The sequence below is a fragment of the Hyperolius riggenbachi genome, chromosome 2 (assembly GCF_040937935.1).
Source record: "Hyperolius riggenbachi isolate aHypRig1 chromosome 2, aHypRig1.pri, whole genome shotgun sequence".
In the NCBI taxonomy this organism is placed as follows: domain Eukaryota; kingdom Metazoa; phylum Chordata; class Amphibia; order Anura; family Hyperoliidae; genus Hyperolius; species Hyperolius riggenbachi.
Window position 1 is genome coordinate 452,825,444 of NC_090647.1, and position 24,290 is coordinate 452,849,733.

The window sequence follows — 24,290 nt, forward strand, 5'->3', positions numbered from 1 at the left end:
GAGCAAATCCTCAACCCATTAGTGCACTATGTTACAGGACCAGAAAAAGGATTATGGTATAATTTAGTTACTATCTTCAGTTTTTGGACTTTCTTTGTTATACCTCATTAACAACCTAATCTACTCCAGGCATGTCCCATAGGCCAAAGAAGGCCTGCCAAGCCTTTTTTACCGTTTCCCCTGAAGTGCTCTTGAGTTTTAATTACATGATGCCCGCAGGTCATCACTGCAGCGACACATCCATCAATGTTAGGGCCCAACGTGCCTCCGCTCTACCTACTCCGTTCTCCTGTAGTCCCAAGTGATTACTATAAGACTACAAACAAATGGCCTCCAGAGTCCACATTTGCAGAATTATTTTTGTATTGGGTGTACCCTGGTGGCCAATTATTTGTAGTCCTATATGACCTGGCCACAGGAGTCCTGAAGGAGGAGTTAGAGCAAAGTCAAAACTGGTGAGGGAGAGCAGATGGCACAGAGGAACCAGAGAGAGGAGGCCCAGATAGAGAGGAGGCATTAAGGGGGCACAAATGCCCAGGAGGAGAGGATGAGGCCCATATGGGACTCAAAGTGAAAGCACAAGGTGACAGGAGGAGGGCACTGGTGGCACAGAGAGGAACACTGGAGGCATAAGCGGGCGGAGTGTTCTGCCTTACAAACAAATTCAGCTTAAAGTAAACCTTGGCAACTAACACTTATCTAGATAGAGAGAAGCCTCTGAACCTGCAGAGGCTTTCTGTGTCGCCTCCACCATCGCTTCCTGCGACCCTCCTGATGATCACGATTGTGCTCCCCTTCATGCATATGTGTGGCTGTACTGCACCCGCACAAGTATGGCCATGCCCGTGCAGTAACATGAGCTGCTTGTGCATTAGTGGCTCTGGCTTACTTCGCAGGTGCAGTATGGCCGTGCTCCTGCATGGAGAGAACAGTCTTTTGGGGGTCTGCACATAGCAACCATGAGGGCCAGGAGGATGTGGGAAGCCTCTGCAGGATCCAGAGGCTCCACTCTACCTAGGTGTCTGTTTTTTGTTGCAGGTTTCGCCTTGAGTACACTTTAAAAACAGATACAGTCCCTATCTCTTTCGTTAACAGGGGGCTACCTGTATAATGGGTATAGTGTACCTAGGTACAATCAGCAAATGTGTTTACACTAGTTTGGAGCCTAGCAATTTCAAGAATGATGGCTCTTGGTCTAAAGTTTGGACATCCCTAATCTACTCTATTTACTTTCAGTAAATAGAGCATATCCTCTGCATAACCCCCCCCCCATACTTTTAAACCCTCAACCCTTTGTGTGCAGCTGGTTTAGGAGGCAAGGTATACTACTCTATCTGCAGCGTTTGTATGTTCTTTGTGTCTGCATGGGTTTGCTCCTACAACTCCTCCCACATCCCAAAAACATACATAAACTAATTGGATTTTCTCCTAAATTGGTCTTAAGCCACACACACACACACACACACACACACACACACACACACACACACACTCAACAGCTGTCTTTTACGTTTTCACAACTAAAAAAGTCTTTTGCTATTGTTCAAACAGCTAATAACTGATACAACAGTTGGATTGACTCCTTATCAGCTGTTTGAACAATAGCAAAATACTTTTTTCCAACCGCCAAGCAAGCAACATCTCCCTGTGTGCAAATACTGCAGACAGCGGTGGAGGGGCGGGTGGGACGCATCTGTGGTCATGTTGTTTGGGGTTATTTAATCTGGTACTTGCGTATTATCCCATCTGGAAAGTTTGGCAGCTTTTTGTTAAAGTTCTGTTTGCTCCCCCAGGAAAATCTGACCATTTTTGGAAAGACGAAAGTCCTGGCTTTCTGTTGCATGAGGTCCCGAGTCAGTATAATGCTCAGTTCCCAAGTTATGGGGTTTTGAAGGAGGGGTGTGCCCTGAACTTGGCTGCAGAAAGTGCAATTACAGAAGTACAGGATGAACCCCTCATGATGATAAGCAGCACTCCCAGTAGGTTGTCTTCTTTCTTCGCAGCATAAAACTGACTTCAAAACGTATGTCATGTGCCCTAGGTCTCTCATTACAGATGAAGGAGCAGCACAGCTATGCACCCTCATCCCCTCTGTCTTACTGGCATGGGCAGGAGACTCAATTCCACTATGCTCTCTGCAGCAAAGTGCAGGGGGACACCTATCCCCCCAACCCCCCTAACTTGGGAATGGGGCATCGCATTGACTCGAGACCCAGTTCAAAGGAAAGACTTCAGCTTTCTAAAAATGGTTACATTTGGCTAGGGGATGAAACAACTTAGACAAAAAGATGCCAAACTTTCCAGATGGGATAATATGCAAGTACCTTTAATATTTACATAGCGCTGACATGTACTGCAGCGTTTTACAGTATATATAGTCATATATTCATATCACTAGCTGTCTCTGAGGTTCTCACAAGCTAATGCCTAGCATAGCCATATGTCCATCACAGTATAAGGCCCCATACACATGCTCAACAGCGGTCCTTTATGCTTTTACAACTTTTGTTGTGAAACAAGTTGAAACAACTTAGGGCCGGTTCACACGGACGCTTGGCGGCGTCTACCGTCAAGCGTTCGGGACCCATCGGCTAAACTCTCCCATTCAAGTGAATAGGAGCGTTTAGCATTGCGCGGTTACCGTCGATTGCATAAACGCGGCGTTCTGATCCCGATTTAACGCATCGTTTCGGCCGTCCCTAGAAGCCGCATGCAACGTCCAGGGACGGCTAGCCGGCGCGGCTATATGTCCCCCTGCGGGGACGAGAAACGCCGATCGCGACGATCTCTGTACCGCCGCCACCGAACGGGTCGTCACAGGACGACGCGACTTCCTGGCCACCCCAACGCCGCCTGCCGTCCGTGTGAACCGGCCCTAAAGAAAGCTGTTATTCCCCACAATGCAATGAGGTTCACAGACAGCAAACTGCAGGGAACACACTTGTCTTTCAGTTTTCTGTGCGCGGTTTCCGGCATACTTTTCCTGCACACCAAGTGTGTTTCTATGCAGGAAAACGCGCACGTTTTTTCACAGCAGCTGATGTAATTGATAGAGAAAACTGACAAAATGTGCAGAATTAGGATGCAGAATGTCGGGTTTTTTTCTGCGCGCGAACAACATATTAAGTGTGTACTAGCCCATTGATTAACATGTGGGCTCAGTTTTTCTGTGCAGTTTTTCTGTGCAGAAAATGCGCACGAAAACAGTCAACTGTGTTCCCTACCTCAAGTCTGGAAGCACAGACACACACACAGGGACAGGACGCAGAGACACAGGTTTCATTATATAGGATACGTATGCAGCTTTGTAAGGGAGGGATAAATGAAAATAAATCCTGGAAGCAGGTTTTCATATAGGTTTTCATATTGTTCTCACCAACTTTATTTCCAGGAAAAAATAAAAGCTTTACAAGATGTTTTCATTTTGTCATACATTGAAATGGACAAAGTATACCTGTAGCCTTGTTTCAATGTGTTGTATGATTATTTGCAAGTGTGCCAATAAGTGTTTTAAAAAAAAAAAGTATGCCTATAGCCACATAAAAAAAAGTTGCATACTTACCTAAGAAGATGAAAGGCTCTGGGTCCCTTGCAGCAGGGGTGTCAAACTCAATCACGTAAGGAGCCAAAATCTGAAACCTAGTCTAAGTCACGGGCCAACACAGAGGTAGAGAGGGGGGGGCCCAAACTCCCCCCCCCCCAGTCCCTCACCTGGAGCCCCCATTCAGGAATGTTAGCAGCAAGCAGGGAACTTACCTCTTCTGCATTCCAAGTGGCGACGGAGCTCTGCGTGTCTCCGTCTTCTGTGTCTCCAGCCACTGACTCCACTTCCTGTCAGCGGCTGGAGACATATAAGGTGGAGACAATCAGAGCTCCGTCTTCTATTGGAATGTGGAAGAGGTAAGTTCCCCTCCCACTTCTAACATTAATGAAGGGGGAAACTGGGAGCCCTGAAGGGGGGGGGGAGAGTTGAGCCCACTGCGCAGAGCTCTCTTCCGGGGCTACCTACACACCTGACTAACCTATACTGGGGACACTTATACATCTAGCTAACCTATGGGGGGCACCTATAGAACTGACTAACCTATACTGGGGGTATTTATACCCCTGGCTAACCTGTACTGGGAGCACCTATAGACCTGGCTAACCTATACTGGAGCACCTATAGACCTGGCTAAACCATACTGGAGCACCTATACCTAACTAACCTATACTGAGGGCACCTATAACTGGCTAACCTATACTGAGACAACTATGCCTGGCTAACTGTACTGTGGGTTCCTATGCCTGGCTACATATACTGGGGGCACCTATACCTGGCTACCCATACTTTTTTTGGCGGGGGGGGCATCCAACGTTTTGTAGGGGGGTCCAGTGATTTCTAGTTACATCCGTGGTCTCTTTGGTAAGCTGAGGAGGGGGGTTACCAGCCACACAAGGGGGGTTGGATCCTAAGAGGGGGCCTCATGGGTTGTTGCTGTACCCCACCAAAAACTGACAGTTTCAACCAGAAACACCGGTGTGCTCTTCTGGGTGGGAAGGCAGTGTGCTGTCATTCATTTACTGCTTATAATTATGCACATTTGAAGCTCTGGAGGGCCACATAAAATTGCAAAAGAAGGCCGCATTCGGCCCACGAGCCTTGAGTTTGACACCCATGCCTTACAGCCTTCCCAGTCCTCTTCGCCCCAATGAAAATGTCCTTGTGTGAGGTTTGAGGGGCCATGTGGCTTTCCACACAGCCAGTCCTACCCTGGAACCCCCTCCCCTTCAGAAAATTTTGAACTGGGAACCAGTCCTTGAAACCAAAAAGCCTGGGGACCCCTGCTATATAAGATCCAGACTTTTTTCCCCTTCTTAAAGAGACACTGAAGTGAAAAAAATGATGATATTATGATTTGTATGTGTAGTACAGCTAAGAAAAAAACCATTAAGATCAGATACATCAGTCTAATTGTTTCCAGTACAGGAAGATTTGAGAAACTCCAGTTGTTATCTCTATGTAAAAAAGCTATTAAGCTCTCCGACTAACTTAGTTGTGGAGAGGGCTGTTATCTGACTTTTATTATCTCAACTGTAATTGAACTGTTTACTTTTCCTCTGCTAGAGGAGAGTTCATTACTTCACAGACTGCTCTGAAAGACTCATTTTGAATGCTGAGTGTTATGTAATCTGCACATATTATAGGATAATGCAATGTTAGAAAAAACACTATATACCTGAAAATAAAAATATGAGAATATTTTCTTTGCTGCTATTCTTCTAGTAATTATTCATAGTACACAACCAATTCATTATATCATATATTTGTTTTCGCTTCAGTGTCTCTTTAAGTACCGGTATGTTTATTTTTTTATTTTGGTGGGTGACATTTATTTATTTTTAAATGATGCAAACTGCCTGGCTGTCCTGTTGATCCACTGCATCTAACGCTTAGTACACACTATGCAATTTTCAATCAGATTGACATTCAAATCGATTATTTCCAATAGGTCCAATCTGATTCCTGATCATTTATATACAAAATCCATCAGAAATAAGATCAGGAATCGGATCGGACCTGTCGGAAATAATCGATTTGACTATCATTCTGATGGAAAATTGCATTGTGTGTACTAAGCATAATACTCTACCAATACCTAGGCTCAATGTTATGTTTTTACACATCATTTCACGTATATTCTGGCCCCCCAGCAGTCTAAAGTATGTTGACCTGACCCTGCCCTTGACTGAAAATGTTTGGGGACCCTTGCTCTAAGGCCTCTTTTCCATGGAGTGTTAAACTGTGTGCTCAGCAAGCAGTTACCAGGCAGCAGTGAGCAGTTGTGAGAGTTTGAGAGGCATTTCACTACTTACCAAACAGTTCGTGGAAAAGAGGCTTTAAGGTGGCCATACATCAGGCAACTTGGTGGCCGATTGACCATCCAATTTGAAAATCGGTGCCACCAAGTGCATGCTCGACTGACAAAGCGACCAATTTCGGGACGGAAATTAGTTGCATGGTCGATTGCGCATGCCGCACAATGTCGGGCCGAAGTTGGTTGGTCGGGTGTGCGGTGTCGAATTCCCTAACAAGCAACGAGATGACGAGAACCACACCGCAATGTATAAATGTACCCAACCCCCCCCCCCCCCTGATGTGCATTTATACATTACCTGTCCTGTAGCAGTCTTCGCGTGGTGTCCGTAATCCTCCAGGCGGCTATCTGTACACGCTTCTGGCGTATGACATCAGACTCTATGCATGTATGTATAGATGCCTGGAGGATTACAGACACTGTGCGGAGGCTGCTAAACGGCAGGTAACATATAAATGCACACATGGGGGAGGCGCGTTATACATTGGGGGCAGCGGCAGTGCGGACTCATGCTGATTTCATGCTGAAATCGAACGGGAATCAGCCTGTAGCATATGGGCAGTCAACAAAAAAAACAAAAACGAATTTATCGCTAATCAGATTCGATTAGAGATACATTTGTCTTTGTCGAATCTGCCCATAATCGTCAGGTCTATGGGTACCTTTAGCCATACATCCTGAACAGCCATGCAGATCATAAGTTTCTTATTGGATAAGCTGCATGCTTACTGCTGCCAAATACATCCACAGGACTGCCAGGCAACGGATAAAGAGTGTAAAAAGCAATAAATATGACCTCCTCCCTCTCCCCGCAGGTTTCTGCCTGACACTCCAAGAGACAGCAGCACGTGGGGGCAGCTATCCACCAATGCCTTCGCAAAGGAGAGTCCTCTGCTCTCGCGATAAGCTGTCATATACAGCGCGCAGATGCTCTCGTAGTTCTCCTTATCAGGAGGAGCAACTTTCTGAGACTTCCCGCCCAGCATCTCTCCCATGGGGACTGGCCAAAATGTTACGTTGCAGGCAGAATGCTTGTCAGCCACGCCCATCCAGGCGTCACGCTGGGGTGCCGAGAGGAAAATGTCAGGCCGCTCAGTAAGAGCCGAGACCCGCAGCCGGGCCAAAGATGACATCAAAAAAGTGATGGCGGCCATCGAGAAGGTCCGCAGATGGTGAGCACGAGAACTCACGATACACACACTTCTCTAAACTACTTGAAGGAGAGATTTGCTCCTGTACAGATTGGGGCTGGCACGCCGGTATATAAGTTACAGAGAGGCAAGTGCTGATTGGATAAGCTGCTGCGTGACGTGGTCAATAGCCAATAGACGCGCGGTATTTGCCTCTGAGCTGTCATCGTCCCTCAGCGCAATAGGACAGGGGCGTGTGAAGAGCTAGGTGATGTGGTTGGCAGGGTTGCTCGGGAAAAAGGGATTCAGTGATTGGTTGAACAGATGCATGAGAGAATGCTGAGCCTGTAAAAGAAGTCCGGTGCAGGGTTGCCGTGGAGATCGGAGAGAGATGCAGTTAAAGTGGGAATCTGGCTATAGTGCTGTGACGTTTAGTGACGCAATCTATGGTTTTTACATCTAGCCAGAATCGACCTAGAGACAGATCTCTCTCTTTGATTAGAGAGCGATATCTGTTGGCTGCAGGCCAATTACCGATCAACTTCAGCATGAAATCTTGCAGGAATCTGCCTCGTGACACAGCCTCTGGCCCCATACCCCTATAATGTTTAATGATGGTGACAGCGCCACAAAGCTGATTCCCAAAAGATTTAATGCTGAAATTGAACAGGAATTGGTCTGCAGTGTATGGGCAGCCAACAGATCTCCCTCTGATCAGATTCAATTAAAGAGAGCTCTGTCTCTTGGTCGAGCTGCCCAAATATCGCAACATATATGTGCTTCCTTAGATATTTCAATGTTTTTAGATAACCTCTTTATCACATAATAGTTAAAAGTGGAATTTCTAGTTGAGCGCACTTGTGTGCCGGTGATGTGCACAAGGTGGCTGATAACGACTGCCTTTGACAGGGCTCTTTCATGTGTACAGCGGCTTCCGATCCCCCTTAGCATGTCGACAAGCAGTCCGCCTGACAAACTTGTGCAAGCGCTGGCCAAGCAGGGCCGGCCTTAGGTTTCACAGCGCCCTGAGCGAAATCTGATTTTTGTGCCCCCCCCACATCCTCTTTGCGCGCACACACACACACACACACACTTACTTTTTTGACGTTGTTACACATCACGCCAAATGCTCAGATCTCTGTGACACGTCACATATGTATAACAGAAAAAATACTATTAATAACCACAAATGGATGGAAAGAGTGCATTATCTTAAATATACTTAAAAATGAAGGCTAGAACCTTTTCAGAATATTAATAAAAACAATCAGTGGGACAGTTAGCTGCCCCCCCCCCCCCCCCACACACACACACACACACACCGTTTACAATGACAAAAAAAGACAATTTGCACCACACGTTATAGCCGCACTGTTCCCCCCCCCCCCCCCCCCAAAAAAAAATGCCCTCAGACTCAGTATAGATAGGTAGCCAGGTATAGATGCCATAGTATAGGATCTCATGTGTAGGTGCCCTCAATATAGGTTGCCAAACATAGGTGCCAACAGTACAGGAAGTCAGTTGAAGGTCTCCATCCCCCCCCCATAGGTAGCCAGGCGTAGGTGCTTCCAGTATAGGTAGCCAGGTGTTGGTGCTTTCAGTAAAGGTAGCCAGCTATAGGTGCCTCCAGTATAAGAAATCAGGTGTAGGTGCCCTCAGTATAGGTAACCAGCTAGAGGCGCCCCCTTAGAAGCCGGCGCCCTGAGCGACCGCTCCGGTCGCTCATATCAAAGGCCGGCTATGTGGCCAAGGGCCCGTTTTCACCCCGCCTACTATGTGACTTCTCTCGTACCACTCTGATTTTTATATTTTTTGTTTTTTTTTTTCCCCACATGAGAATTTGTATTAGAACTTTCAATCAATATAAGGCAATAGACTCATTCACAGTCGGTACAAAAATCATCCGACTCCTCAGTTTATGAAACCTCCGACTCCAGGTACCCAAAATTGCTCCAACTCCTCGACTCCATAGCCCTGTTCACAGCTAATGCATTTTTTTGCATGCAGGATAAAAGTTACAACCTGCAGCATAATTTTACACTGTGCACAATTTCTCATTAACAATCATTTAGTTGTTGTTCAGTGCACAGGATGTTTGTAAGGCTACTTATCCGTTAGCCGGGCGCATCCGGCAGGTGGCGCTAACTACTATTCCCCCTCCAGGCTGACATGGATAGTAGGGAAAGATGTAACTCTGGTGGAGTTTTGTCGCCACCTGCCGGATGCGCCTGGCTAACGGATAAGTACCTTTGTAAGTTATGTTATGTTTTGTTGTCTGTAAATAACTTGTGTAGAAGTTCAATAAAATATTCATTTCAAAACAGTCAATTAGTTACTGTAGCAAAATACAGGTGCTGTAAACGCGCATAGTTTAGAAACTTTGCAAGTGGAAAATGCACACTTTCCGTGCAGACAAGTGTAAACCTATATTATGTACCTGTAGGGGCAAACAGTGCTCCAAACGCATGCTTACCTCTCCAGAAAGTCCCCCTCGCCTCCGCCGATCCAGTGCTGGGACTCCCTATACCTCTCTGTCAAGGGTTTGTCGAATAGTGAGCATGGCTGCTATCCTGTCCATGAACAGGCATGACTTCATTGCGCAGGATGCCTGCGCAGTAGCACAGAGCAGATTGGGCCTGGCTTTTCCCATCGGAGCGGTCTCCGTGCTACTGTGCAGGCATGAGGCGTCCTGCGCAGTGCGGCCATGTTTTTTCATGGACAGGAGCAGGGCTGCGAATAGCAAGAGGATTCTGACTTCCAGCGATGATCAAAAGATCGTGGGAAGCATCTGGAGGATCCAGAGGCATCCCACTACCGACGTAAGTATCTTAATTTCTCTCCCATTAATGTTACAGGTTTACTTTAAGGTCTAATTAAATCATGTTAGCATTATTATTTCCAGGGTTTGTAACCTGTTCATGTACAAAGTGAAGCAGGTCCGTCCTACCATCTGTGAGTCCCCAACACTACAAGTAGAAATCAGATTGCAGAGTTAACTGGAATGTGGAAGTGGCTTTTGGTCCACAGCTCCTGATAGTTCCAGAGAAGGGTGTTTCTCGCTTGACTTATTACCCTTAAACTAACATTGAGGGTCCTTGCACACTGGACGATCGCACTGTAACTGGCTAGGAAAGATGCACCGCACTGCACATTTTAGCTGTGAAGCAACTTAAAAAAACAACAACAACAAAACAATTAATGTGGGACTTCCGGTCCACCTATGGGAATTGCAGGGAAACGCACGGCAGCCTTTGCGTTACCCTGTGACGCCCAGAACACTTCCATCGCACTGCGGATACTGTGGCTAGTCACTTGAGGCTTCATAATGGACTGCAATATATAAAAAATGAGGTATGCACACCCGATATATGCAAAAAGACATGAGCTCTGGGTGCTAGGTACAGTTAATAGGACTCATCGTCCTTAGAACCAATAAAATCAATAAATTGACCTGCACACCAACATTGATGCAATAATAAGTGTATTAAATATAGTATCAAATATAGTATCAAACAAATGACAAATGCACATAAAATACAATGATCACAATACAGACTGAGGCCCTTAACATCCAAAAGAAGACACTCTGTGTATATGGTATACCATAGCAGCTTATATAGTTAAAGTGAGTAATTTGCAGCAAGTACTGTAATAATGCAGTGTAGAGGAGACCATCACAGGACAAAGCTAGCCATGGTATTAACCACAACAGACACTATAGCATTATCGTAGTGGATCTCAATAGAGCAGGCTTTAGCATAGTGGAAGCAGGGGATGCCATAAAAGATGTAACAGAGCGTCAGAAAAAGTCCATTACCCTGACAGCGCTGTTTCGGATTTAATCCTTCGTCAGAGGGTTTAGGTTTGGTGGATTCCCACGGAGTGCTGCACTCCGTGGGAATCCACCAAACCTAAACCCTCTGACGAAGGATTAAATCCGAAACAGCGCTGTCAGGGTAATGGACTTTTTCTGACGCTCTGTTACATCTTTTATGGCATCCCCTGCTTCCACTATGCTAAAGCCTGCTCTATTGAGATCCACTACGATAATGCTATAGTGTCTGTTGTGGTTAATACCATGGCTAGCTTTGTCCTGTGATGGTCTCCTCTACACTGCATTATTACAGTACTTGCTGCAAATTACTCACTTTAACTATATAAGCTGCTATGGTATACCATATACACAGAGTGTCTTCTTTTGGATGTTAAGGGCCTCAGTCTGTATTGTGATCATTGTATTTTATGTGCATTTGTCATTTGTTTGATACTATATTTGATACTATATTTAATACACTTATTATTGCATCAATGTTGGTGTGCAGGTCAATTTATTGATTTTATTCATAATGGACTGCACACATGCTGTTATTTAGAACACTAGAAATGGTTCCCTCTTAAAGCGGTATAAAACCCTGACATAATATTCAATAAAAACATGTTTTCCTACTTTTTATATGCCATACGGTTAGCATATTTGCTTTTGTGCATAAGTATTATTATTCATTTAGATATTACAAGTTCCCAAGGTACACTTTTTTTTTACTCTGAGAGCTGACTTTGCATTTTATTCATAACTGCTTTATTCATCATCTAACTTAAGCATACATGCTTTCTGATTGTCTCACTGTCTTTAGGAGATATGGCAGTGTCAGAGAAGGCTTTGTTTACATTCCTCATTTGATACAATTAAACACAAGATAACATTATCTACAAGTTCAGAAGTGGCCAGCTCTGCTGGCAGGGAAGCTTCTAAAGGCCCATACACACGTCGGATTTTTGCGAACGACCCGTCGTTTGAACGTTCAGTCGTTCGCACGTCAAATCCGGCGTGTGTACAGACTATCGTTCGGGTGATAAGACTGGTTTTCAGCAGTCTTATCACCCGAACGATAGTCTGTACACACGCCGGATTTGACGTGCGAATGACGGAACGTTCAAACGACGGGTCGTTCGCAAAAATCCGACGTGTGTATGGGCCTTAAGGCTTGTGTTAACCCTTTGAATGCAGTTCTAGTAAAAGAAAATGCTAGTTGTATATAACATGCTGTAAATAATCTATTAGAGAAAAGTAGAAATGCTGGGTTTCATTTCGCTTTATGATTTGTATTTTATTCCCTGCAGGGAGAAGAAATGGGTGACAGTTGGGGACACCTCTTTGCGGATTTTTAAGTGGGTGCCTGTTATTGATGGAAGAGATGTATGTATATTACATATTACAAATGGAAGCAATGAATGTGTAAACAAAATCATTGCAATTTTTGCTTCAGTATAACATGTATTGTTTTGTTTAAAGGGGTTCTGTGGAGGGGATTAAAAGACAAAATCTGAGACTTACCTGGGGCTTCTATCGGCCCCCCCTGCAGCTGTAATGTCCCACACCGTCCTACAATCTTCGGTTCCTCAAATAATGCTCGCTCCCGCGTGCGCCATCGGGAGCTTATGGCGCAGTACAAAGTTTTCTTGTACTGCACAATAAGCTCCTAATAACGCGTACGGGAGCGAGCACACGCGTGGCCATGGCTGCACAGCCGCAGTTGGATTACATGACGAATTACACAGGGACTGATGGGGGGGGGGGGGGGGGACAGAGGATTGGAAGAGAACGGTGCGGGACATGACAGCTACAGGGGGCCGATAGAAGCCCCAGGTAAGTGTCGGATCTTGTCTTTTTAACCCCCTCCACAGAACCCCTTTAAGGATGCTTAATTCTGCTAATGTGAAATTCAGTTGGTCCAATTTCAAGTTGAATAAATTTGCATGCAATATCTGCATAATTTTGTATCAAATGATTTGCACCTCATTGACCATCCCTAGTCATGTCTAGAGCCTTATAAAAATGAAGGAATGAATAGAGACCTAAAGTATCAAAACTGAAGTAAACCTGAGAAAAAATATAAAGACCAGCATTTATAGTTACCTGGGTCTTCCTCCAGCCCTCTGTAGGCCGTGGGCTCCCTCACCGGCCTCTTAGGCTTCTCCGTTGTCCCACAATCAGCTCTGGTGAATTCCACAATCATCCTCAGTCACGCTCCATTCTACATGTGCGCGTTCCCATTGGCCTGGAGCGTTCTACACAGTTCGCAAAGACTGCTGTGCATTCGGGCATTGCCCGTGGCTGGGACCATGCATCTGCAGCGGAGCATGACTGAGAAATTTACCAGAGCTGACTGCAGGGAGCCTATGGCCTACAGGAGGCTGAAGGGAGCCCCAGGTAAGTATAAATGCTGGTCTTTATTTTGTCTCAGGTATATTTTAAGTATGACTCTAGGAATGCTTATAAGAAATGATCATAATAATTTTTGTTGAAAACTAACATTTTAGTGCTGCAGTTTGCAACATTACTGTTTAGCCATCACACACGCATGCATACCATTTAGCTGGTTAAACATTGGCTGTGGCTTCCTGGTGCTAACCATAGCTTGGAAATTGCCTCCACTACTGCACCAATCAGCCAAGAGGAAGACGAAAGGAACACAGGAAGAGGGATTATGCCTAATTTTTTATAGAGGTCTACACTTGCATACCTATGACACCGCCCCTCAAACTGGCCATGTTGCCATAGGAGCTGAAACTGCGGGTATGAGAACAGGAAGAGTGGCATGAGGTAAAACAAATCATGGCCCTAAATTCCTCAGGATGTGCTATACGTTAGATTTCCACTGTAATGGTTTTGCAGCACTGTCCGATACAGAGGCTGCCTACCTCATATCTCTATCATAGCTCTATCTGGACCCAAGTATTTTTGTTGCCATGGGAAGAGTTATTACCTTGTAACACATAACAGTGTAGCTCTGTCAATACACCAGGATTACAAATAAGCTGGCCAGAAGCGATATAAGGGGTATCCACAAAGAGGTAAATAAACACTTGTAAGAGGCATTTAAGGCTCTAAAAGTATGGCTGGCTTACTTCATCATTCAGCCCTATAGTCTCGGTTTTAAAGTGAACTTGAATTGAGAGGAACATGGAGGCTGATTTTTTTTTTTTTTTTTTAAATAATACACATTGCCTGGCCATCCTGCTGATCCCTCGACGCTAGTCTACTTTAGAGCACCCAGAAGAAAAACTCCAATCACAATACCCTCTTACAGCACAAAGTGTTCTGATTGGCTGAATAGTGTGGCCGTAGTTTACTACAACCTATTGGAAACCTAGCAGTTCGAGAGGGTGCTATCCTCCCAATCATGTTAACTAGATTTTTCTTTGAGGTTTCCTTCTTGGTCCCCTAAAGTAAACTTTTATTGCCGGTTTCACTCATGCGATGGACAATTGTTTGGGAGCATTACTCAGGTGAAAGCAAGAGGCGAAAGCCTGAGCGGTACCTCCATATCCCGGGCGATGGGGAGTGAGGTTTTACGTTGTGGTGCTGTCCTTTAGCACCACAGCCTCGCTCCCCAGAGATGCGCAAGCCCACCGAACATCCACCACCACCTGCCGCCGCTGCGTCTAGGGGTGTCCTTTCTCGTGGGGCCGGCGCACATCGCTGAAGCCCCCGACCCCCCCCCCCCCACCCCACCCGAGTTGCACTGGTCACCCCGTATCAATTTACTTACCCTGCTAGGCATCCGCCACCTCCCGTGGCAAGTGCTGACGCTGTAATTATATTATCTCTGTAACGATCGAGAGAATCTGATCCTTGGCGATCCACAGTATCCCCAAGAATACAGATATACCCGATTATTGAGGATCTACGGAATCGTCAATAATCAAATATGTCTAACCTCTAGACACCTGAGAGAGTGTAAGTGTTTGGTGTAACAGTAACAACTCTGAGTGGGGACCACCAGAGGTGCTGGCAGCCTAAGACTCCTGAGGAATTCACCCCTGACAGTGGGTGATATTCCTGTAGCCTGTGGACCCCTGGGCGAGGGACCGAGACTGGGTGCAGGAAGCCCTCCTGCTAATATGCAAGGAATTGCCCTGAACTGGGCTAACGTAACACAGTAATAGCAATACTAGTCTGAGGTGTGAGGTCCGTAGTCACAACACCCCGGAACTAGTCTGGAGCATAACATAAATGATAATACAATTCCCTAGTCTTGGGTGTGAGTTCCGTGATCATCAACACCCTGGAACTAGTCTGGAGTATAACATAAATAATAATACAATTCCCTAGTCTTGGGTGTGAGTTCCGTGATCATCAACACCCTGGAACTAGTCTGGAATATAACACAAAGACAATACAGTTCCCTAATCTTGGGTGTGAGGGCCTTGATCTCAACACCCTGGAACTATGCTAGAGAATACACAGAAGATATACAGTATTCCTAGTCTGGGTGTGAGGGCCTTGATCTCAACACCCTGGAACTGGTCTAAGAAATAAACAGTACAAGGTAATCTGACTCAGTGTGAATTCCCAAGTCCTCTTGGTTCAAACACACTGTAAGGCTAGAAACCCACTAGGAGAGCTTTTCTGAGCGCTTTGTGATTTGAAAAGCTCTAGCTAATGTAATGCTATGGGTGTGATCCCACTTGAGTGATGTGATTTTATAAAAATCCCCCATAGCATTGCATTACCAAGAGCTTTTTCAAATCACTCACGCTTACAAAGCGCTCCCAGTGGGTTTCTGGCCTTAGGATCTGACTATGGTCTGAATGCTTCCACAAAGTGTTTGCAATGACAGACAACCAGCAACTGACAAGCAGCAGAATATATAGGGCTTGATTCACAAAAGAGTGCTAAGTGTTAACATGGCCGTTTTCATGCGAAACGATAACGTTTTCGCGCGCAAACGCGAATTTCACCGCGAAATCGATATCGTTTTCGCGCGAAAATTCGCGTTTGCGCGCGAAACCGTTAGCGTTTTACGGGAAAATTCGTGATCGCGCGCAATGCGAAAATTCACGCGAAAACGGCCGTGCTAACACTTAGCACTCTTTTGTGAATCAAGCCCAGAGTAGCTGAACTCTGCTGCCCCGCCCGAGCCACTCAGCCAATCATGAGTCCTGCAGGAATCAGCTGATCTTCCTGATCAGCTGACACTTCCCCTGCTGGTATAAAGGTCCTGAGTTCAGGCCCGCGTGCGCGTAGCTCTTCCATCTGCCTATGTGCACTAACAGACCCAGCCACACCAAGCGCACGCCACTGCATGCAAACCGCCGCGTTGGACGCAGAAACGGCCGCTTTGCTGTCAGGACATGCGGCGGCCTTTCCGCATTCCACCATACTACCAGACACGTGTCTATGCGTGCAAACCGCCGCGCTGGACACGGAGTCAGCCGCCTTGCTCTTGACAGACGCGGCAACTTTTCCGCGTTTTCTCACAATCTCTAGCTGTAATTACTGTATTTCATAGCCTGGCAAAGCATCTTTGAAGCTTCCGCTGGGGCTCCCCATTGGTCCATCCCCAGTTGCAGCGGCGCAACACATGCGTTAGCATGTTTAAACCTGCTATTTGCAGGTCGAAACTAATGCCCATGTCTGATGGGAAGTATCGCTTCCTGGCAGCATGAATAAAGTAGGATAGGGTGTAAAGAACTCGCTGGGCGATTATATTGCTGAAGCAAGTTCTTTACCACCGTGGGGTTGGGTGGATTAGGCGATGCACCCATCGCCTAATTTAAGAAGCAAGTTTAGCAGTCTTTGGCTAATGGCGTCTTATGGTCTACTATAGCGTCTTATGGTCCGAATAATACAATTCAGACCAATCTGCGTAGGGCTGCTGCCAACAGTCACAGCTGATCAGGCTGAGGGCAGCATCGGGCAAGCTGTGGATTGGGCAGGCTGAGGATCCTTAACACGAAGAGCCAAAGGAGAGAGGCTCCCATCATGGCTGCTGCTTGCTGCTGAGTGATGTGCAGACCTGCCAATCATGGCTGCCTGCATAGTTACTGGGTCTGATGGGACCACAGCGCTGTCACTTGGCCAATCACTGAACTCGCTTAGTAACAGTGGTCTATCCACTATTACTAAGTGAGTGCTAGCATCTCAAGTGATTAGTAGCAGAGAGCTGTTTGACAACCTCATTTACGATACATAGATCACAGCTCTAGTTTTTTTTAACATGATGTAAAGGAAAACAGACTCCAGACAATTTCTTAGTAAGACTATATGTATATTTATCTCATCATGTCACATGTCAGTTCAGGTATTATTTAAAGAGCATCTCCAGTGTGCTGAAAAAAAATACTGTGTTGCTTGTTTTAAGATAAGGTAGAGTTAGCTAGGGATTTTGGGGTAGTCCTAGTAAAGTTATGTAAATATATCTCAGTACATGTATAAATAAGGATTATTCTATGTATGCAGTTTTGAATGGTAATGATAGCTTTTTTGTGTAGTGCTTATAAATGTGCCTTTATTGTTGTATTGGGTAGAGTTGTCTTACAGGCTAGCATTCACAGTGACACATACCACGTAACTGTGGGGGCACACATGCTGCATTCTGCACAACCCAGTGACATAAGCCTGCCACCCCAAATGTGATATTGTGATATTTGCTATGCATTTACCCCTCAGTACAGTTCCTACTTTTATACATACATGTGGATTGAATCCTTCATTTCTTATGCAGAAAGACAAAGTAAAAGGAAGCAATGCTCTGGGCAGCACATCCGCTTCTAACTCCTCTCTCCTGCTGGAATTTCAGGGTAAGAATCATCCCTTTTCTTTCTTGATTGTATACAAACTGCAGTTGTTTGCTATATCAAGAGTGTCTTTTTATGAATTGCCGGAGTTCTGGGGGAAATGGACATTTGTAACAGAACAGGTTACAAAGCCAGGATAAATTCTGCTTCACTTGACTACACACCACAACACTTGGAAAGAAAGAAATTCTTTACTGATGCGTATCAAAGTGCATGTCAAATCTGTTGTGTAGTGTTTTGACAGAGCAGAGCTCCTCCCACTCTGTCATTAGCCAGTGGCTAGGTCTCCACTGCAGGGTGGTGGGAGATGACTGGTGTGTCGAGCACAAGCTTCTTTATGTGCCCTGAAGTGAACTGGCACCTTGTCACTTGCGATTCACTGCACAATTTTGTTTGTAAATATGTGACGTGTTATTTCTCACTTTTTCCAGAGTATACTTCTTGGTTTCAGATAAGTGAAAATTGAGCTTTTCCTGGGCGTACATTTGAAAACGCCACACGCTAATTTGGGCGTGGTATAAACTGTAAAAAAAAAAAAATCGGGTAAGGGTACATAAAATAGTGGTAGCAGAATATCTGTAAATTTACCAATATTCTAAATTGATATAGTGAAATATCGGTAATATTTGCCAATATTCCACTATGACCTAACCCCTGCCTACTCTCACACAGTCCCATCCCCTACTGGGCAACGAATAACACCCTCCCGGCAGGCAACTAACAACCGCGCCCCCCCCCCCCCCCCCCCCCCCCCCCAGTGCTGCCTAACATTAACACACACCCCACGAGGAAAATGGATGCAGACCACTATTGGTAGCCACGGTTAATTGTCTGCTAAATTTTAGTTGTTTTTTTTGTTTTTTAGCTGCTTCGTTTCCTAGTGTTAGAAACTCATAGCTGACTGCAAATTAAAATGGGTAATTCTGATAACATTCAATTAAAAAATGTCCACCCTTTTCATTAGCAGAAACAAGTGTTTATTTACACGAGACATAACGTTGTCACAGTACTGAAGCAGCTTTGTTTTGGGGTCACATAGGACCCCTTATCAAGTAACAGGTGGTTGGTCACTTAAGATCATCCATTTATTCCACCTAAATTCTGCTTGATGAGAGTGAATGGATCATGTTGCTGATTTGATTTGTAAGTCTTTGAATGGCTGGTCACAATCATCTGATCGTGATTCCTATCTGCTTCTTGCAAAAAGGAAGCAGAAGTGAGACGTGATCGCATGTTCATGAAATGAGTCACCTGATCAGATCATTAAAACAGGGGTTTTTTCATGAATTCTCCTAAAGGACAAGTTATGTAGAATGGATTGGTCATCTCTGTTGGTCACTAATGGTTTTAAAGAGACACTGAAGCGAAAAAAAATAAATGATATAATGAATTGGTTATGTACTATGAATAATTACTAGAAGATTAGCAGCAAAGAAAATATTCTCATATTTTTATTTTCAGGTATATAGTGTTTTTTCTAACATTGCATCTTTCTCTAATATGTGCAGATTACACAACACTCAGCATTCAAATTGATTCTTTCAGAGCAGTCTGTGAACTAATGACCTCTCCTCTGGCAGATGAAAAGTAAAAAATGAACTAACAGTTGAGATAATAAAAGTCAGAAAACAGCCCTCTCCACGACTTTGAAAGTCGTAGAGCTTAATGGCTTTTTTGTATAGAGATAACAACTGGAGTTTCTTAAATCTTCCTGTACTGGAAACAATTAGACTGATGTATCTGATCTTAATGTTTTATTTCTTAGCTGTACTACACATACAAATCATAATATCATAATTTTTTTTTCGCTTCAGTGTCTCTTTAAGAAGGGGTCTTTTGGCATGAAAATGTTGTTCCATGGTATTATACCTACAACTATTACCTACAATAACTGCATTCAGTTACAGTGTTGGTGCGACATGTTGTTTTGTGGGATTGGATGACCTCACTTGTCCTGTTAAAGTGGACCGACAGTGTAAAAAACCTAAAGACCTAAAATGGAGTAGCAGAAAAAAAATGGCTAAAAACTGACCACTTTCTCCATAAAATCTAGGTTTTGTTGGTTAGCCATGCTAGGCAACTGCTAGGCAATAGTGTCATCTGTGGGTGGGAGGAGCCTTATAGTGTAGTCTGAGGGGTACTCTGCTTCTACATATGCCAGTGAGCCAGCCTATCTCAGAGAGGAGAGGTGAAGAGAGGAGTAGTGCAGTGTCAGCCACTGTATGTTGCATTCCAGAGCTGCCACAATTCTTTCCTGCTGCTCAATAAAGTAGTCTGCTGCATTGGGAAAAAAATGGGGCAACGGTCATTGTTACTCTGGATCCTTTTCACCTTAAAATTTACAGTGGAGGTCCACTTTAGAAAAAATAGCAATCTGTTACAATACTGTTAAGATAACATTCTGATTATTGTTGCTGTTATTATCCCACTTTGTATACGTATGTACGCTATGTCGATATGGATTTACTCATGGAGTGTCATTTTCTTACAGATGAGACCAGTAACCAAAGCTTCCTTTCTGACGTGTATCAGCCAAAGGTAGAAAGCAGCAACTCCAGCCCAAGCCCCCCACATAGTGAGTCCCCCAGCCCAGTGCACACATCTGACTCTCAGCCCCCAACCCTAGGACAGGAGAGCCTGAATGGTAAGGATGTGATCTGGCATGTGAATAGACACCTGGAGGGGGTAGCTGGATCACACTGCTGTCTTGTCTTAGCATCAGATGGTTGGCCAGCACTGAAACGAATTCATATAAATGTGTATACATTGTGGATGTTTTTTTGTGTTTCAAAAATGTTATTGAATTTTACACATTTTTAAAGTGTGGATTTTTTTTGGTTACTTTTGGTCCACTACATAGAATCCTGCTGATTCTGGGTCAGCGTGTCTTCAGGTAAACTCACAGTGAGAGTAATATGGAGGTTTACACAAGTATCTGCAGGCCATTCTTCTCAAACAATCCAGCTTATATTCAGGGAGCCACAGGTTTGAGACCAAGACCAGTTGCACCGCTGAATTGAAAGGCAATCATTATACGGTCTAATGGCAAAAAGGTCAGTTGCAACCACCTACAAAACCCCGGAGCTGTCACCAAAACCAGGCAAGATTTTACAACAAGAATGTTCCACTTCACAGGTGTCAATAAAAACATCCAAACTTTATTTGTGCAAACTGTGGACAAGAATATATAAACAAAAAAGCTCATGCGTATCAGAGTGAGATTGACTCCTTAATCATAGCTAAAAGATTGCAGGTGCCACTATATATTTGAGTGGGTGGGTACTACTACTACTACCCACATTGTTCCGCCCACCTTAGTTAAAACTAGCAGCTGAGTCCCATTTATAAAAGGTAATCTCCTAATCACAGTGCATTTAAAAACATCTTATACCATCATAATAGAAGAAATGATATCAAAGGAGAGGGAAAAAAAGAGGAAATGCAAAAAATCATATCATTATACAGTGCCCATTGCCTATTTTGGCAAGATAGCAGTGCAAATAACAGTAGTTCACTAAGGATCGGTTCCCACTTGTAAAAAAATAAATAAATAAATAAAAAAACATACCTGTTCGGTACCTTTTGTGTGACAGACATGCAAACAAATCTAATGTTAAAAATAGTTTGTGCTTTCACTTACTATTTTAATAGATAGCAGATGCATGTCTCATAGAGCCTTATGGTAGAAACATACCAGCTCTGGACACGAACCAGAGGAACAAGCAAAGCAGACACAGAACTCTGTTTCGAACGGAATGGACCCGTTGCAAGTGGGAACTGAACCTTAAAGAGTAACTGTCAGGCTGCAAAAGCTAATTTAAACCTCTATTCTCCTGTGATAAACAGTTTAGAAGAAAGCCAAAAAGGCAATACTGCAGTTAAAAATCTCTCTTACTTTAGATGTTTGCTGACAGCAAGGCTCCGTATTCCCAGGCTCCTAAGGAGGACGCAAGCCGAATAACAGATACTGCAAAGCATTCTGGGGCCCTCCCCTGGCTGCTAGTGAGGCTCAAGTTTCAACAGCATGTAACAGTCTAGCTCACAGCACTAATAAATCTCGGGCAGAGTACACTGCAGTAGTCCGCTATTGTTCCTAGCCACATGGCTAATTAATATTCACTGCACAGTAGTGTTATTCATTACCAGCGTTTGTGAGAGTGGAATCATCAGGAAGCAGGCAGGACATGACGACACATTTGGCTTCATAGGAGACAGACAAACATGGAACCTGCCATGAGCTGTCAGGAGCATCATTCTTTGCAAATACTATATAAAAATTATGTGAAGTACAAACGTGGACAGTGAAATGCATATGTAATGTAAGTACAGCCAATCTTTAGCTACTGATATATGTGTTTATTTTCTCTGAGACCTTATACCTAACAGCTCCTCTTTAAATTTGTGTCACCTTCTTGTGGGCCCAGAGTGTCAATCCTGTGGAAGAAGCCACCTTGAAGTGCTGATCTCGTCCTACCCACATCCCATCCCACCTGACAGTGCTACAAGCCAACCTTTGCGTGTAATTTTTACACAGATCCGATAGTAAATTACTGACCCTGCTTACAATAATAGATGTTAGTGCCTACTACTTATCAGGAGGTCATGTGTGTGTAAAGATGCACGCTAGCGAGCCCTAGACTTCTAGGAAAGCGGGTGCTCAGCAGTACATAGCTATTGGGTAGCATGACTAATCGGAAACCTGGAGTGTATATCTACAGTGAGCAAGTATGAATTCCCCATAAAGTTACAAATGCATTGTAACATGAGTGCAACACCTATGTAATACAGAGTATCCCTATACCCAGAGTGCTAAATTGTGGGTAGTTTTGTGGCGTAAACTAAATGGAAGGTTTGAGCTAATCTGCGTCATGTGTCTCAAAAGGAATATTAAAAATTTTAATATTAATTAGTCTTAATTTTAAATTATCAGTATGGCACTTAAAACTTCATGCAAGCAGTTCTTAATAAAATGTCACAAATATCCTTGAGTTGTTGATCAATTTATTCCCATGTAAAAATCCTTTACATTCAGTGAGGGAGGGCTGTATTTACTTTATGTACCTGTGTGGCACGATGACAGGTCTTCCTCTTTTACCTAATGCTCCTCCTCCTGGAATACATGAAGACTTTGAGTCCGATATTACTCTTAGCATCTTCTCCTGGTCATTGCTCTTTTCCCAATGAATTCCACTGAGGTAGAACAGGTATCCGCAGTGGGCATCAGAGAATAAATGAACATTTAATACCTCAATGGTCACACTCCAGTCAGTGTAGCAATGGTCAGTGTGCCTCCAGCCTAATGGCCATTTCACATCACCTGGCACATCATCAGAAGTAATAGGGCAAGGTAATGGGTGCTCACATCAGGCAGTAGAACATCTTCCCCATATTTACTGTATAGGATAGTGGTTATGCCATCCAAACCTGCTACCCAGTGACCTTGTTTAATAGTGCACATTGAATGTGCTGAAATCTGCAGGAAACTGCTCAGTATCCATTTTTGAGATTGTACAAGTGACCAGTTACCACTGACGCTATGCTGAATCAGATAAGAGGAAGACCTGACGTGCTGCTGTTATTTATGATCTATAATATTTTTTTTTCCAGAGCAATCTGTTGCTGAGGTAGCTGATGAACCACCCACCTTGACCAAGGAGGAACCTGCTCTTTCTGCAGCTAAGGTATCTGTTAGTGCTGAACATTACAGTAGTGCTTCAAATTCTGATATTTTACAATCACAGTGGGCTTAAAGTTACCTTGTATTGAGTCTATTCAAATGAAGCAACAGTTATGGTGTATCCTAAAACGGAAGGGTTTTGTAAACTAGAAATGAGAGGGATATGGAGCCTGACATATTAATTTCCTTTTAAACAATGCACATTGCCTGACTGCTGATCCTCTGCCCTCAAAGTGTACCTGAGATAAATAAATGGAAAACATACTTACCTGGGGCTTCCTCGTCGGCCCTTCAGGCAGCTTCAGTCCCTCACTGGATGGCTTGGTACTTCTATCAGCCTCGCGCACACAACCATCTCACTTCCATAGCCAGGAGCATTTTGCGTCTGCGTCACTATGGCAAAGTACCAAGCAATCCACCAACGGGACAGAAGAGGCCCAGAGAGATGGCGATAGAGCCCACGGCCTGAAGGAGGCTGGAGGAAGCGCCAGGTAAGTGTAAACGTTTTCCATTTATTCATCTCCGGTTTCATTTAATACTTTAGCCGTATACCCTGAAGAAGTATGCATATCAGATGCTTGATATTACTGGTGAATGTTATTCAACAGGTAAGTTTATAAGCCGCGCTTAGGGTACGTTCTTTGAAATCAGTTGACTATAAATTCTGTTCACAACTACTGTCTTACTGCAACCGTTTTTAGGTGGTGCGCTCCAGTATTACAACCTCCTCTGGTTATATCTCAGTAAACATCCCATATACTGGCGCTCTCTGTCCAGAGATTATAATGTATCCATCAACACACAAAATCTTCAAGACGTGTTTGCACCTTAAAATATAAAAACATAAAAAAGACACATCATAGTGCAGGATGCCTCTATATTGCTTGACACCTATGTGCTCCCAAATACCGCACACTATTTGCACCACCAGTGCCGGCAAACACTTCCACTAGGGAAAGAGGTTCACACCCCCCCCTTTGAGTCCCCGCTCACCAGATGGTCTCTTTAACTTTGCATATCTCTCAACGTCGTATCTTGTAT

At 44.3% G+C, this 24,290-nt stretch overlaps 1 protein-coding gene across 2 annotated transcripts in view; it reads left to right on the forward strand.

Moving 5' to 3' along the window:
* The first annotated feature begins 6,857 nt into the window (after positions 1-6,857).
* BCL7B (BAF chromatin remodeling complex subunit BCL7B) overlaps positions 6,858-24,290 on the forward strand; it is a 28,889-nt gene continuing 11,456 nt past the window's right edge. The window contains exons 1-5 of one of the 2 annotated variants that reach the window (XM_068270066.1): positions 6,858-7,030; positions 12,110-12,185; positions 17,500-17,575; positions 20,064-20,216; positions 23,180-23,253. In XM_068270066.1, coding sequence (XP_068126167.1) covers positions 6,939-7,030; positions 12,110-12,185; positions 17,500-17,575; positions 20,064-20,216; positions 23,180-23,253 — 471 coding nt within the window. In that variant the 5' untranslated portion in view covers positions 6,858-6,938. Of the gene's footprint in view, positions 7,031-7,313; positions 7,391-12,109; positions 12,186-17,499; positions 17,576-20,063; positions 20,217-23,179; positions 23,254-24,290 lie in introns of those variants that run through there. The other variant, XM_068270067.1, reaches the window with a different exon arrangement.